Genomic DNA, 14,842 nt, shown 5'->3' on the forward strand with positions numbered 1-14,842 from the left:
AGACGAAGTCTATACATCTAATGTAACCGAGAAATATTTTTTTTATCTCGATGTCATGTTAATCCTCAGCAAAGTCACCGGAAGCGCTATATAATGCCGACGAGGTTGTAAAATGCGTCACAGAGCGGAGCTGTTGAGAATAACTTGGTGTTACATGTGAATTGGTGATCCACCGAATACCGTGACTGTAGGGGTCACTGTGGCTCAGCGTTTGATGTTCTTTTTGGATTTTCATTTAGACATACATGTGAACAGCACTGTTAGGCTAAAAGGATAACACAAAAAAAGAATCCTGGCGATTATAATAATTTTAAATTTCAAAACAATGATATGACATTGCAGTTATTGAACCGAATTGTAGCCTACCTCAGATTAATGGTATAAAGATATAGAATAACATAGAATAGTCTTTACATAGTAGTTTAGATTTTAAAACTCTATATTTTATAAATGTTATCGTATTCGTGTGTAAAGCACGTTGTAACTTTGTTTGATACATGCTTTATCAATAACGTTATTCATCATTCATGACACAGAGGAAAATCAGTTGGCTAAATGTTGTCAGAACTCGGAAGATATTAAAATATGACTGATTGGCCTGGGCCGCGGCTGAGCGGTCCAGGCACCTAGGCCGGTAATCCAACCTGACGGCGTGTCGCGGGTTCGAGTCCACCGTTTTACTCTCTGAAATTCTAAATTAAAACATGAATTTGCCTAAATTGCCAAACGACGACCTCTAGAGGTAGCAACAGTATTCTATAGGTCACACATTACGGCGTATCACCAGAGCCTGTAGCGGCTCCGTACAGATAATCTCCTCTGATTTTTACACAACATACTCCCGCTGTCCTCCGCTGCAACATGGTGAAGATTGCGTTCAACTCCGCTCTGGCGCAGAAGGCGCTGGAGAAAGATCCAGCAGCCTCGGATAAGGTGAGGAACCTGCGGTGTTTTGTCTGGCGAAGAGCGTCTGTCTGTCTGTGTGTGACTGTGTGTGCGTGCGCGTATGTGTTTATGTTTGACGGCTGTCCAGGCCTTCACCGGGGGTCGACTCGCAGATCAGGAGACGGTGACCGTGACCACGTCTAGCTGTCATCAAACCCTCCGCCACTCCGCCAGTCCTTCAATCCATCATGTCTATGTGCCATTGAGTGTGTTATCCTCTCTGCATAGTGCATACAGCATACTGCAGGTTTAGGGTCTTATTTTATTTAGTTGTCGCAATCTTGCAGTTGCACACAATGACAGATTGCACCTGATGCGACACACAACAGCCCACTGTCTGGGACCGCCCATCTTTTAAACATCTGGCCAGCAAGCCAGAAGCAACATATTACACCGCTGTATCGAGCGAGCCTATATGCATAATATGCACTCACACTTGCCTTGGATCAAGACTAGTATCATATAGATGTATTTTATGTCTGACTTTTAATTTGGTATCTTTAGGCTATCATAGATATCTGTACTGTACTTGCTTCTGGTCAGCCGACATATTTGTGTGTGTGTGTGTGTGTGTGTGTAGGATCCAGAGGTGGGTTCTGTTCAGGAGAGCAGTGAGGGCTCTACTGGCCGCTGTCTGTTGACTCTACTGGGCATAGCCTTCATTCTCAGTGGGGTGATCGTTGGAGGAGCATGTCTGTATCGCTACTTCGCTCCTAAGGTACAACTATATACATATAACATACAACATGCTTTGCATTTGTTTATAATATGTTAATGTTAATATGTTTATTGTCTTTTTGTCAGGTTTTTTGTTTTGGGTATATTCAGCTATTAGAATAGATTTTTGTCTTACACAAACATTACATTTCCATTGAATGGAGAATTTACGTCATGATGATGTACAGTGATAAGAGCGCCCGTCACCTTTTTCCAACATACAGTCACATACAAACCTGCAAATACATGCATGCAATGCAGAACTAGTTTTCAAGACACCATTTCACCATTTCAGACACCATTACGTGTCTGAGTTTCATTTAGTATTGGCAGTGTAGATTGGGTTCCTACTTCCTAGAGATGTATAACATGGCGGTTTGTGGCGTAATGCATATCACACTGTGGATCCTTGAATTAAATTAAAAAGGCTGAGAATCAATGCTTTACAGTATTAGCCCTCTATTCTTAGTAAATCGGACCTGAGTTACAACTGTACTTGCCTGGGCTGACCTTTTTTTGTATTCACAAAATCTTGTTGCCTAAAATTGCGATCTACAAGCTCTCAACGTGTCTCGTTCACCCCAGAATACCCTCTGCTAACCATTTCATCCATTGACCACGCGCAAGAGTATAGCCATATGTTGTGCAGGGAATGATTATGGTATGCCCTTCGAAAAACCTAGAAGAACACACCTACTCAAGCTGTAAGAGCACATCTTTTTTCTTTTTTTTTTATTCTTTATTTACCCAGGTAAACAAGTAGCTGAGCACAGGTGCTCATTTTCAGCAACGCCCTGCACACAGACAGACAGACACACACACACGCACACATTAAAACCTGGGAGCTGACCAGTACAACCACAGTCTTATACTGTTGGCCACTAAGCAGCTCCAGGGGGAGCAGTTGGGGGTTCAGTGCCTTGCTCAAGGGCACTTCAGCGGTGTTGGGTGAGTGATGACAATCACTTCCCCACCCAGATTTTTCCTGCCCGTCCGGGGAATCGAACCGGCAACCTTTCGGCAACAAGGGCGCTCCTCTAACCCTTAGGCCACCGCTGCCCCAAAATCTTACAAATCTTGGTCAGGAATGTTTCTTCCAGACTATACTAGTCAAAAGTACACGCCACTTCCAAAATGGTGTTGTTAGTCGCTACTGTCCTCGTCTACGACAACAACAACAAAGTATTTACTTTTTACATTTGAAATTACATCACAATCATTAAATAGTTTGAACATGTTAGATGGAACGCAGGGATGTTTATAGAGAGTCCTTATCCAATTAATCATCAATTCACTTGTGCTTTGCAATGTACTTTCGCTTGTACAGTATGTGTACATAGCAGCCGTTTAGAACAGGATTCATGCAAAGGGGTGGCAAAAACTAAGTTACCATAGCCCCATTTCTAAAATAGCACAAATAGAGGATCTACAAGATTTCAACGTGTCGCCAAACGATGCGTTGAGAGCTTGTAGACTGTAGAGCAACCTTTTTCACTATTTTGTTCTATTTTGTTATTTAAATTATAACACGTGTCGCATGTAGATGGACGGCCATCGATTGTGATGAAATCAGATTAATCTGCTAAAACAATTCAGAGACAATATGCATAAAATAACTGAATTTAAAATAAAGTTGAACACTAGAGAGTGGCAATCGCCATCCCGTAATGACCCAAATGGCGCCCCTGGACACACACACACACACACACACACACACACACCCCTCTGTCGTATCCATGTACACATCTCTGCGAATGTTCTTCACAACCCATTGTTATGACTCCTGTGGTGGACAGCCGTGACCGGAGGCAATATTTGTTTGGGTTGTCCGTCTGTGTATGTCCATATCTGTCCACTTGGACTCAAGGATGTACTATTAAGCCCAAACCACACCAAAGGGAGGGAGGGAGGGAGGGAGAGGGATTTTAAGGTAACCCAACCGTTTGGTGTGGTTTGGGCTTTAGAAGTAGTCGCTCACAGAACATGTTCATTAAATTCCTTCAAGATCTACTACTACTATATATATTGTATTGTCGGGTGGAAACATTTAGTTCAAAACAGTTACTTTTCAGGATTGAAATTCAAGAATAGCAAAGGTAGCTGAGATCTACAAGCTCAAAGCACATCACTTCGTGCCACATTTCGAGCTTGCAGATCTGCAACTTTTAATACTTAACTTTTGTGTGATGTTGTAGTTAGTATATAATCAAGTAGTTATACAAGTCTGGACAGACACAGTTGTAGAGGTATGTATGATGCAGTACACGTAGTTTGTGCATGTGTTCACTCGTGTGTGTGTGTGTGTGTGTGTGTGTGTGTGTGTGTGTGTGTGTGTGTGTGTGTGTGTGTGTGTGTGTGTGTGTGTGTGTGTGTGTGTGTGTGTGTGTGTGTGTGTGTGTGTGTGTGTGTGTGTGTGTGTGTGTGTGTGTGTGTGTGTGTGTGTGTGTGTGTGTGTGTGTGCACGGTGCAGAGGCTGTACCATGGTGCGATGCAGTTCAGTGACGTGTCAGCGGGGGTCGGTGGAGAGGGCCAACCGTACTACCTGCCCCAGGTGGAGGAGGAGGTGGAGATCTCTGACAACATGGCCGTCATCAGCGTCCCGCCCCCACGCTTCAGACCTGGAGACCCCGCATACATCCTGCATGACTTCCACATGGTGAGCAGTTCACTACTACAGCCCCCCCCCCCACACACACACACACACACACCCCAACAGATTCGTATGAAAATTAGAAGATAATCACCAGTAGGTTACTTATCACTCGAATGCAATCGAGCCAGCAGGCTCGCCTGGAGTCGACTGGCTGTGATTAGGAAACACGGACACGTCCAACGTTGGTCAAGTTGTCTGACTATTTCTAACGCTCCCTAACACTAACACCAATCCTAACCCTAACCTCAGTCTTAACCGGCCACGTAAGTCCCCTAACCTCATATCAGTCTTAACCGGCCATGTAAGTCAGTTTCACGATGTATTCGCTTCGGTGGCAGTATTTTTACTTCCGCGTTGCCTGATCGCAGCCAGTATACATGCAGTAGGCTCCAGGCGAGACTGCTGGCTCCATTACATTCGAGTAACCTAGTGTTGATTATTGGTTGATAACATTCGAAGCGGGTGCACACACACACACACACACACACACACACACACACACACACACACACACACACACACACACACACACACACACACACACACGTTATAGTCAGGTTTTCAATGTAGTTGGTCCCACAGTCAATGTACAAATGTACAATACAATTTGAAAATGTTTTTTGCAAAAGAAAATGTACCAATGCCATATCAACATCGTCATCTACAACATTCTAACAAGATAAACATTGTAGAGAGACTGGGCCTTTGGGGGATGACTACACACATGACAGTAAGCATAATCAATGTATTTATTCATATATACCCATGTGCCACATACCCCTCATGCAGTAAGCGACACGTGTGTGTGTTTCTTTATCACTTTCGTGTATGTGCGTGTGCGTGCGTGCATGTGTGTGTGAGTAGAAGCTGACAGCCTACCTGGACCTGTCCCTGAGGAGCTGCTTTGTGATCCCTCTGAACACCTCAGTGGTTCTGCCTCCCCAAGACCTCATGGACCTGTTCATGGAGCTCATGGTAGGACTGAAATATCCTCACAGCCTGTTTTAACTACATGAAGACCCATTAAGAACCGAGGCCCATTCTACAAAGGTTCTCTCAATCCTAACCGTTTTCTGAAAGACGTATTATGTTGCTATATAAAGTATATATCACTGGTGCTCAAACCTTTTCATGTCAGGGACTCCCAAACGTATGCATTTGGCCGCTCTCTCTCTATCTGCATGCACATGTACAGGAATAGGCTACACAGGGCGAAATGTTTGTGATAGCGTAGGCTACGTGTTAGACAGGACGTTAAGTCTTGATTTTCAATAATAATTCTCTGTCTCTCTCTGTATGTATGTGTGTGCACATACACACACACGTGCGTGTGTGTTTGTGCGCACGTCGCACGTACATCATACTGTACATCATACGTACATCACACACACACACACACACACACACACACACACACACACACGCACACACACACACAAGAGCGCACAAGGTCCAAACGTGTTGATTCCGATGCGGTTTATCAACATTATTCAAGTGAAATGCGTAACAGCAATATTGGGCTAATATAGCTACCAATATGTACGACACAGGGATTTACCGAAGGAATAAAGGTTATATATTATCATCTGATTCTGATCATCTATCGATACAGTCGGCGAGCGCCAAAACTGCTCTCCGACAACATATTCGGAGCAAATATCGTGCAGGGTGTACGAGCCATTTCTGTCTGTTACCGTTGAGGTATTTCTACTCCACTACACAGCACGGTATAGCAGAAGTTCCTAAATATGGTCCTAGACCTGGAGACACATGAGACGCATGGACACACACCCTGTGATAGAGCCAGAAGGGGCCGCCAGAGTTCCAGCCCTTTAACACACAGGGTCTGATGAAGCTACCCCTCACTGATCAATTTGTTCCACACTGGAATATGTTTAATTCTGGCTTAACTACTTTTAACCTGGTGTCCCTACTTTAGGCATTTTATCAACATAATACCCAGAACCCAGACGTGTTTTGAAAATCTATAAGATCAATGACAGTATGTTGGGAGAGGGGACATCAGTGGGGTTATCAACAGGCCAGTCACAGGTTTTTTGTTGTATTGGACTGAAACAACTGCAGGTGGCACTGCAGGACTACATGAGGTTTAAGAAAGAGAAGTCTTGGGGTGCCTGGTGCATAGACAAAAAGTTAAAAAAATGCGATAGAGGGGTCAAAATTGAACAAAAGTTGCGCTAATATTTTAGAAATAGGTCATCAATACAAATGACGTTCGTTTTGTGAATTAATTTACTTTTACTACATGGCCCCAGTGCCCCCCACAAAATGACCGAAACTACTTAATATTGACCAAAACCAGAGCAGAACTCCCACCATGGGACTTGGGCAATCAATTAATACAGTTGCAACCACTGTATTAATGGCAAGTATTTCATACAGCTTAAGTTAAAAAAATCAGAACTATCCCTTTAAGTACAATACTTGAGTAAATGTACTTGGTTTTCTTTACAGCAGAGGTTCCCAACCCCTGGTACTACTAGTACCCCTCTGGTGGCACACAGAGGAGTTGCCCAAAAAAGGAGAAAAAATACAAAAGTGGAATGAAATATTTATATCACTACAGGTAGTTCTTCTGACCAAGCAATTGGTTGAAATTGGCTATCCAGCCGTGCTGAAATGAGTATGACAGCACACCTAGCCGCTAATAGAGGATGGTGGAAAGGCGGTACTCAGTATAAAAAGGTTGGGAACCAATGCTTTACAGCACTGTCTCTGTGCCTCTCCCCTCTCCCTCCATGCAGTCTGGGTCGTACCGCAGCTACCTGGTCCAGGAGGACCTGGTGGTCACCGAACGCATCGAAGACCTCAAGCCTCTGGGCGTCTACATCCGCCGCCTCTGCCACGGCAAGGAGACGTACCGCATGCAACGCCGCTGCGACCTCCCAGGTCCACACAGTGAATATGTCTCAAATGTCTCTATAATACCAGTGGCTCCCCAACTGTTTAGTTCAAGACCCCAAAACGTTTGCCCGGAAAATAGAAGATCTACAAGATCAGCTATTTTCATTACTTTTTATCTATGGAATTTATAAGATGTGTGTGTTTGTTTGTTAACAAAATAAAATAAAATAATAATTATTATTAATAATTAATAATTATTATATATATATATATATATATATATATATATATATATATATAATATGGGAAGAAAATGGGAATTTTACCCGAGTCGTGGCCCATAAAAATTGGTCTGTGACCCACAAATTTGGGAGTGACCCACTGTTTGGGGAAGCAATGCTATATACAGTATGCATTATTTTGATATTCATGTATATCATAGTACCCATTTATTTTAAATATAGAAGTGTGTGTGTGTGTGTGTGTGTGTGTGTGTGTGTGTGTGTGTGTGTGTGTGTGTGTGTGTGTGTGTGTGTGTGTGTGTGTGTGTGTGTGTGTGTGTGCGTGTGTGTGTGTGTGTGCGCATGCGCGCGCGCTGTGTGTGTGTGTCTGTGTTCAGGTGGCGGGATCAAGAAGCGCTCGGCAGAGGAGTGCTTCACCATCCATCACTTTGAGAACAAGTTTGTGACAGAGACCAGGATATGCAAGGCCTGATGGGAAGGCGGGTGACAGCCTGGTCCCACTGACACGGGGATGGTTGGAGGAAGCAGGGGATGGAAAGAGAGAGAGGGAGGAAGGGGTGTGTGAGAGATTGAATGCGGGGGACCAACTCTTGTTGGTAGCTAGGGCTTCTTTTGTACATAATAACTACATTTTATTGCTGTCGGGGCAGAAACCTTGCCGTAAATGAATGCCCCATGACACAGTGTCAGCTTGTAGATTGGTTATTTTCGCCAACAGATCTCAGATCTTCTTTTTTTTTTAAATAATTTTGAAAGTGAAAGTGGTTAAGTCCGTTTTATACATTCTTAACCAATGACAAATATTAAGAAGAGCTTGTGACTAATAACGTCATTGGGTCCATTGGAACACAGGTTCTTTTTCCCATTTCCTGAGAAGTCACGGCCTTGGACAAACAAGGTTTCTGCCCGACGACAAGGATTTGCTTCTCCTTCATTTGCTCCCATGCAGTAAACAGTGAATTTAACTCTATAACCTATAGTCTCATGTAAACCTCTTCAGGTTGCCAAGCTCCTGCTAACTCACATAGATCTCTGCCAGTTCTTAGCAATCCCTCGTCCCATGATCCCATCCTGCTAACTAAAAAGCTTTGACTAAAGATTTCTCCTTTGTTGATTGTTTTTCGTTGTTGTTACAGTACAGTAGCTACCTACAATTGGATTCTATTCTCGTTACTGTAATACAAAGCGGTGTCACCTCCTATTGAAATATGTGTTAATTGTTTCCGCAGAATCCCCCGACGAGTGTTCGGTTATTATTCATATTGATTCTTGCCTGTGTGTCACAGCCTGCTGTTCCTCCCTACTTACCGATGTTGAAATTTGCTATTATTATTATTATTATTATTGTTGTTGCTGTTGTCGTTAGTACTATTAAAATTTGTTTTACCGTTTCTATTAGTTTATCGCAACCGTGACATGACACTGACAGAACACAGACCAGCAGATACAGTTTTGTTACAGATTAACCGATGGATGGATTTCCCTGGAAATGTATAACATTCTTAGAAATACAGGAGTAATTTTCCTTTGACTGATGGTTAAAGAAGTGACAGAGTGCTGGCCTGGGTCTCAGGCGTCAGCCTAATTTATCATCCATCGCATGACGGTGTCGCGCACAGAGAATAGCCGAGCTACAAGCATCATGACGTGTTGTGAGCTTGTAGGTCTGCTATTCTCGGCCGTTCTCCGCGTGTGGAAGGCCATAAATTAGCCTAAGGCCTGAGATCTAAATACACACACACCCGCACACACACACACACACACATACATACACACACACATTGTAGACATTTCCCAGAATGCTCTGCTGTTCCCAGAATACCCTGCTGTGCTGTGTGATGATGATGTAACATACATGGTGTGTTGTAACAGGACTAGTGTTTAGTGTTTGTGTTGAAACCTCATTAAGCGGATTAAATAAAAGAGTTGCTGATGACAGACAAAGTTTAGAGGTGGAATACTGTCAGATTTTTGTTTTGTTTTGTTCTGCAAAGCATTCTTTCTGAAATTACAAGTTACAATTATTTTATTTTTAGTATGTTAACAGAAAGCTGAATTCAAGTGTAACCTGGTGATATCCTCATTACATTTGGATTTCTGAAAGAAAACATCACGTTATGTACATGAAATGCACAAGACAAACGTTGGGTTTGTTTATTAAAGGCAGGTTTTACAACCATATCAGACAGTAAATTGTATAGAACTGGAATTTTCCATTATTCTTGGAGTTCGTACCACTCGAGCTGTAGAAGCTATCGTGAAATACTATGAATTTGTCATCCCATTTCATTGATAAACATTTAAGTTTAAGCGTAGGAACTGTACTTTATAGACCGCTCAGACTGCACTGGAAGTGGAAGAAGGAAATCGTGTGCTTTACTGTTAAGTTTCTGTTTAAGTGTTTTTTTTAACAGATCATTTGAGGATGCTGCAATGTTTCCATGAGAGTCTAGGAAAAACATGTTTGTTGAACTGTCAAAATGAATTTCACTTTGTACTTGCTTATTGTTGAATTAAAGATGCATTTCTTTACCCACATATGAAATATTGCTTTGAAAAATGTTTTATATTACAATTCCCACAAAAGTAAAACTAATATCGATAGCCCCATCTGTGATGTCCCCCTCCGCCAAAGCTCTGAATCCTAACTTGGGGGATAATGTCAGTCAAGTCAGCTGATGTTGGTGCTGCTGCCGCCCTGTCTGCTGATTGTGCTTTTCTAAAACTAAGCTTGTTTATTCAATCACACTTTATTACCCACTGTTAAATATTGGAATGCAGCCACTCCAAAATATGGGCACTCATACACATACAATACACTGTCTTTAGCTTTGGGGGAAATGTTTTGTGTATGACATTACATTCAGCTCAGACTGCTCAGTGATGCTGTGTTTACTACCACAAGTCAAGTCTGTACATAGTTCATACTCCAGTCTCCAGTAGGTATAAGTAAAAGTACCTTGATTGATTGATTGATTGAAGAATGTATTAATAGTTTGCAGAATTACAGTACATTTCAAGCACAAACTCAATACAAGGGCTCAAAAGTGACTTTCCCCCAAGTTGAAACAGTTGTTAGTGATGGAAACCATATGTACGGGGCGGGGGGAACAGTTAAGGTGACGGACCAAGAAATAAAAAAACTTATTCCGGTTTGTAGTTTCGGAGTCGCTTTGTTTTGGTCCCCCGACACCCCCCTGTTTGTTATTAGTCTCGCCAGTGCTACGAGTTGGAATAAAAGATGGATATAGCCTACCAAACGAACTACGAAACTTGAAAAAACGTGTAAGACTCAGATCCATACACCATAAACCCAAAAATGGTATAGCAAGGTGACGCGAGGTTATAGTAGACTACTAACCTCGCGTCACCTTGCTATACCAATTTCAACTACTAATAGTAGTTGATCATATGAGAAATTGCCACGAGATGGCGCCAACGCAATAACTCTTTAACCCAGACTTGGGGGAAGTTTCCTCTACAACTAATTAATTAATGTATTGTCCAGCATAGCTTATATTATAGCATGGTTCCCTTCCACCTCCTTATCGTCATCGTCCGGTGGTCATCAAGGGTTATATGGGCGGCACACGAATAACTCGAGTAATTGCAACAGAGTCTATTGTTAATTTGTTATGCACTGATATGCAGTATATAAACAGGAAAACAGCAGGACCAACTCAACGTTTTTCTTGGAGAAAAATGTCTATGTGACAGCAGGCTACGTGCAATTTGTAAAAATGTAAGTCAGATCCCGTGGAGATTTAGTGTATTATATGTGCAAATGACATTCTCTTTAGTTCGAACCTCCTATCTGATTGATTCGACAGGAGCGACCTGCGTGCTCCTGGCTGCATGCCTTCTGCCCAAGCCTGCAGTAGGAATGAACTAACCCAACACGTACAGTGCGCTGTTCGCTCCCCGGCGCACGCTTAATAACGCTCCCTGCTGCTGGGTGCGCTGCGCTGTGCTGTCTGACTGTGTGGATGGAAGGAGTGATGTTGTCATAGCCACCATGATGCCATAGCAGCATTACAGGGTCTCTCTCTCTCTCTCGCTCTCTCTCGCTCTCTCTCTCTCTCTCTCTCGCTCTCTCTCGCTCTCTCTCGCTCTCTCTCTCTGCCTCTCTAACCCCCAACCGGGTTCTCTGCTCTCTCTGTCGCGGCAGCAGCAGTGCGGATGTGGTGGAGGAGTCGCCGACGGAACGCTTCACCCATCGGCAAGAACCGGAGAGAAGAAGATGAAATGTTTTTCCCGTTATCTGCCGTACCTCTTCCGCCCTCCGAGCACCATCCTGTCGTCCACTTGCCACACCGAAGGTAAGGTACTGTTGGTGGTCTATCCTAGGGTGGGATGCTGATTGGGGGCTGTCAAGGGGTCGCCAGACGCCAGGGGTGTGTGTGTGTGTGTGTGTGTGTTTACATTAGTGTGTACTGGGTCGGGGGGAGAGGCGGGGAGCAGTGTTTATCTTATGGACAACCTCACAGACTTGTGCCAAAGAGCTGCATGCAGTCTTTTATACAAATGCAAGTTTCAATGTCTGCTTTGCTTTTGCTTTCTCTGTTTTGTCCGTTTGTTTGTCCCACTGCAGCTGTATCATCACGTTCAATTAAATTCTGGGAGCTATTCTGGGATGTGGGGCAGCAGATGAGAAGAGCAATGTAATGTAGCAGTTGAGTGGTCAGGGCATGTGACTGACTGTAGGTCGTGTGTGGTGTGGCTGCTGTTGTGTGCTGTTTCTGAGAATGCATGTCTAGTGGGACAATTAAGTTGTAGCCTCAAATAAGTCTTGCTGACTTCATTAACTCCTGTAAAGTGCTGTCAACAAGCAACATGCTACAACTGTTTGTATTTAATGAGACGAGAGGTACTCTTTGGTGGTAGAATTGGGCCAGAAAGCACTCTATACAAGTACTTTGGCCCATGTTGTATTAAGCCAACAGAGATCAATTTATCACATAACAAGTATGTGGTTGTAGGTCTACATCTACAGTACAATGTTGACATGATTCTTTAGAGGCTGCCATATTGCTGTGCATACAATGGAATGGACACACTCACAGATTATTTGATAGATTATAGGTGTTGTATGATGGTCGTTGCAATGTACCGCTCAGTTCACTTCACATGGGTGTGATCTTTCAGAAAACTATTAGTATTTAGAACAGTGGTTCTCAAATATAGATATACTGTACAAGCTCCCAGCGCGTCACTTTGTGCCGTGCTGCAAGCTTGTATACATCTGCTATTTTTTACATTTTCTTTGAAAAATCTCAAAAATGTTTGAAAAAGTTTTTTTTTTAACACAAATCTTCTCTTCTAGGGGTCCCTAGCACAGAACATTTTCAGTTTTGTCCATAGCCAAATATATATCAATTTGGGGGTCCTTGGCACGAAACAGTTTGAGAACTAGTGATTCAGAAGGCATTTGTAGAATCGGCCTCAGGTCTTATTGGGTTAATGTGTTGAATCAAGCATGAGACCCGACCTTTCCCTCCTTCAGCGAGCATTTGGTGACTGGCAAGGAAAAACTCCCCTTAAGCAGCAGAACCAGACTATGTTCAGTATACAAAGCCTGGTAAAGTATATGTAATGTAATTATTCACTCACTGCATCTCTAACCTCCCTTGTGAATATACACAGCACAGTATTACGTTGGGGCTTTTCCTCCAGATTGAACCTATGTAGAGGTTCTTGGATCCTTCATAGAAAAGCGAATGTTGTGGTATTGTTGTGGGAAATGCCAAACTTGGTGAATGGGCTCTATGCACACAGAATAACTGTTCCTATACTTCCGGGCCCTTTCCCTATTTCCTTCACAGGTGTTACCTAATCATTTAAGCTCTGTTGCATTTAGTGTACAGTGGTTCTCAAACTGTTTAATTTCAAGGACCTCCATAACTCTGAGAGTGCATGGAACCAAATGGACCCGTAAGGGTGCGCGTGCATGGATAGTCTACAAACAGGGAAGCCCAAGAGGGCAAGAGTGTGTACAGTATAACCAGTTTTTTACTAGGTCATAATATGGAGACGGAGTCACTGCATAATTTAGCCCTGCATGCCTTTCTGCTCTGTCCGCAGGCCTCTAGCAACCAGAGAGGGGTTGGATGATGTAGATGTGAACATGGCAAGGGTCTCACTGCTAGACCTGACCTATATAGACAGAGGGGGGCGGGAAAGCTGACCTCGTTTCCGTGTCAAATGGATGTATGGGAGGTCATCCATAAATGTTTAATGTGTTCATCTGCTCAACCGTTCGTTCATTCACTGGGTCGTTCATTCACAGTCATTCAGACATTATGCACCTCCGCTCAGTCTACGACACATCTCCCCATTGCTTCCTGTGTTTTTGCCGTCCTCATCATTCACTTTTTTAATTCCTTGAATACTTTCTTGCTCACTCACTCACTCATTATTTTATTCACTGACTGACCAAATGCTTCACTCACTCGCACGCACGCACGCACGCACGCACGCACGCACGCACGCACGCACGCACGCACGCACGCACGCACACACACACACACACACACACACACACACACACACACACACACACACACACACTCCTGGCTGGTGCTGAGTAGGCCTGTATCATTCTCTGCTGCTGTGCAGTCTGTGCTGGAAGCTATGCTCAATCTAATGATGAGGACAATTTGAGGCTGCATCTGCTCGCTATAGCCTCTCTGTTGTGTGTTTGAAAGGCCTCTGGCCTGCTCTACTGTCAAGGTGGTACATTGTGAAATGAAAGTCATGAATAGATCCATGGGAGGAGCATGAACAAACAACTATACAGTATACACTTCATGTATTCAGGTGCGCGCATGTGCACACAGTCACAGAATAACAGGCATAACACACTCACTCTGCCTGTTATTCTGTGACTGTGATGCTGGGTGCTGATGCAGATTTCTAAAAGCGCTGCTTTATATGAGCTGATTTATTGGTCTACTGAACACTACAGTCTGTTTTCAAGGGCCCGAATTCAAGTGGCTTATTACGTTTGGTATTGAACGATTGTGTCTTGCCACCTCATTGCACGACTGAAGCTGAACAGTCTTTGCAAATGGTAAATTTGTGGTCATTTTCAGCCACTTCAAAAGTAATTCCACACCGCAGACATTGTCTCCTGTGTAACATGATCAATGTGCTTGGCAGATAATTAATATTTGTAATAAACAAGAAATCCTAAATGGATCAAAAGTGAATGCTGGCATTCCTTTCTATAGACTACAGACTAGGCTATAGAATTATCACACCATCATATCGGCGAAAAATATCAGCAACTGTCCCACAATCCAAAGCCAAGCTCAGGGGTGTCACAGCTTCGTTGTCACATGCAGCCACTAGACTGTGGGACAGCATTCCCCTCCCTATTAAGGTGACTTCAGACCAAACAAACTTGTTCAGACTAGTCAAA

The 14,842-nt window shown here is 43.3% G+C and overlaps 2 protein-coding genes across 3 annotated transcripts in view; both read left to right on the plus strand.

The window, feature by feature from the left end:
- The first annotated feature begins 761 nt into the window (after nt 1-761).
- On the plus strand, nt 762-9,961 carry LOC306929410 (integral membrane protein 2A-like). Its single transcript, XM_079509943.1, has 6 exons — nt 762-933; nt 1,526-1,663; nt 4,133-4,318; nt 5,180-5,290; nt 7,081-7,225; nt 7,800-9,961. The coding sequence occupies exons 1-6, from the start codon at nt 862-864 to the stop codon at nt 7,892-7,894; spliced, it is 747 nt and encodes a 248-aa protein (XP_079366069.1). The 5' UTR covers nt 762-861; the 3' UTR covers nt 7,895-9,961.
- Nucleotides 9,962-11,089: 1,128 nt separating this feature from the next.
- Nucleotides 11,090-14,842, plus strand: part of LOC306928623 (serine/threonine-protein phosphatase 2A 55 kDa regulatory subunit B beta isoform) — a 70,034-nt gene continuing 66,281 nt past the window's right edge. The window contains exons 1-2 of one of the 2 annotated variants that reach the window (XM_079508874.1): nt 11,090-11,164; nt 11,594-11,741. In XM_079508874.1, coding sequence (XP_079365000.1) covers nt 11,663-11,741 — 79 coding nt within the window. In that variant the 5' untranslated portion in view covers nt 11,090-11,164; nt 11,594-11,662. Of the gene's footprint in view, nt 11,165-11,435; nt 11,742-14,842 lie in introns of those variants that run through there. The other variant, XM_079508873.1, reaches the window with a different exon arrangement.

The sequence above is a fragment of the Electrona antarctica genome, assembly GCF_951216825.1.
Source record: "Electrona antarctica genome assembly, chromosome: 1".
NCBI lineage: Eukaryota > Metazoa > Chordata > Actinopteri > Myctophiformes > Myctophidae > Electrona > Electrona antarctica.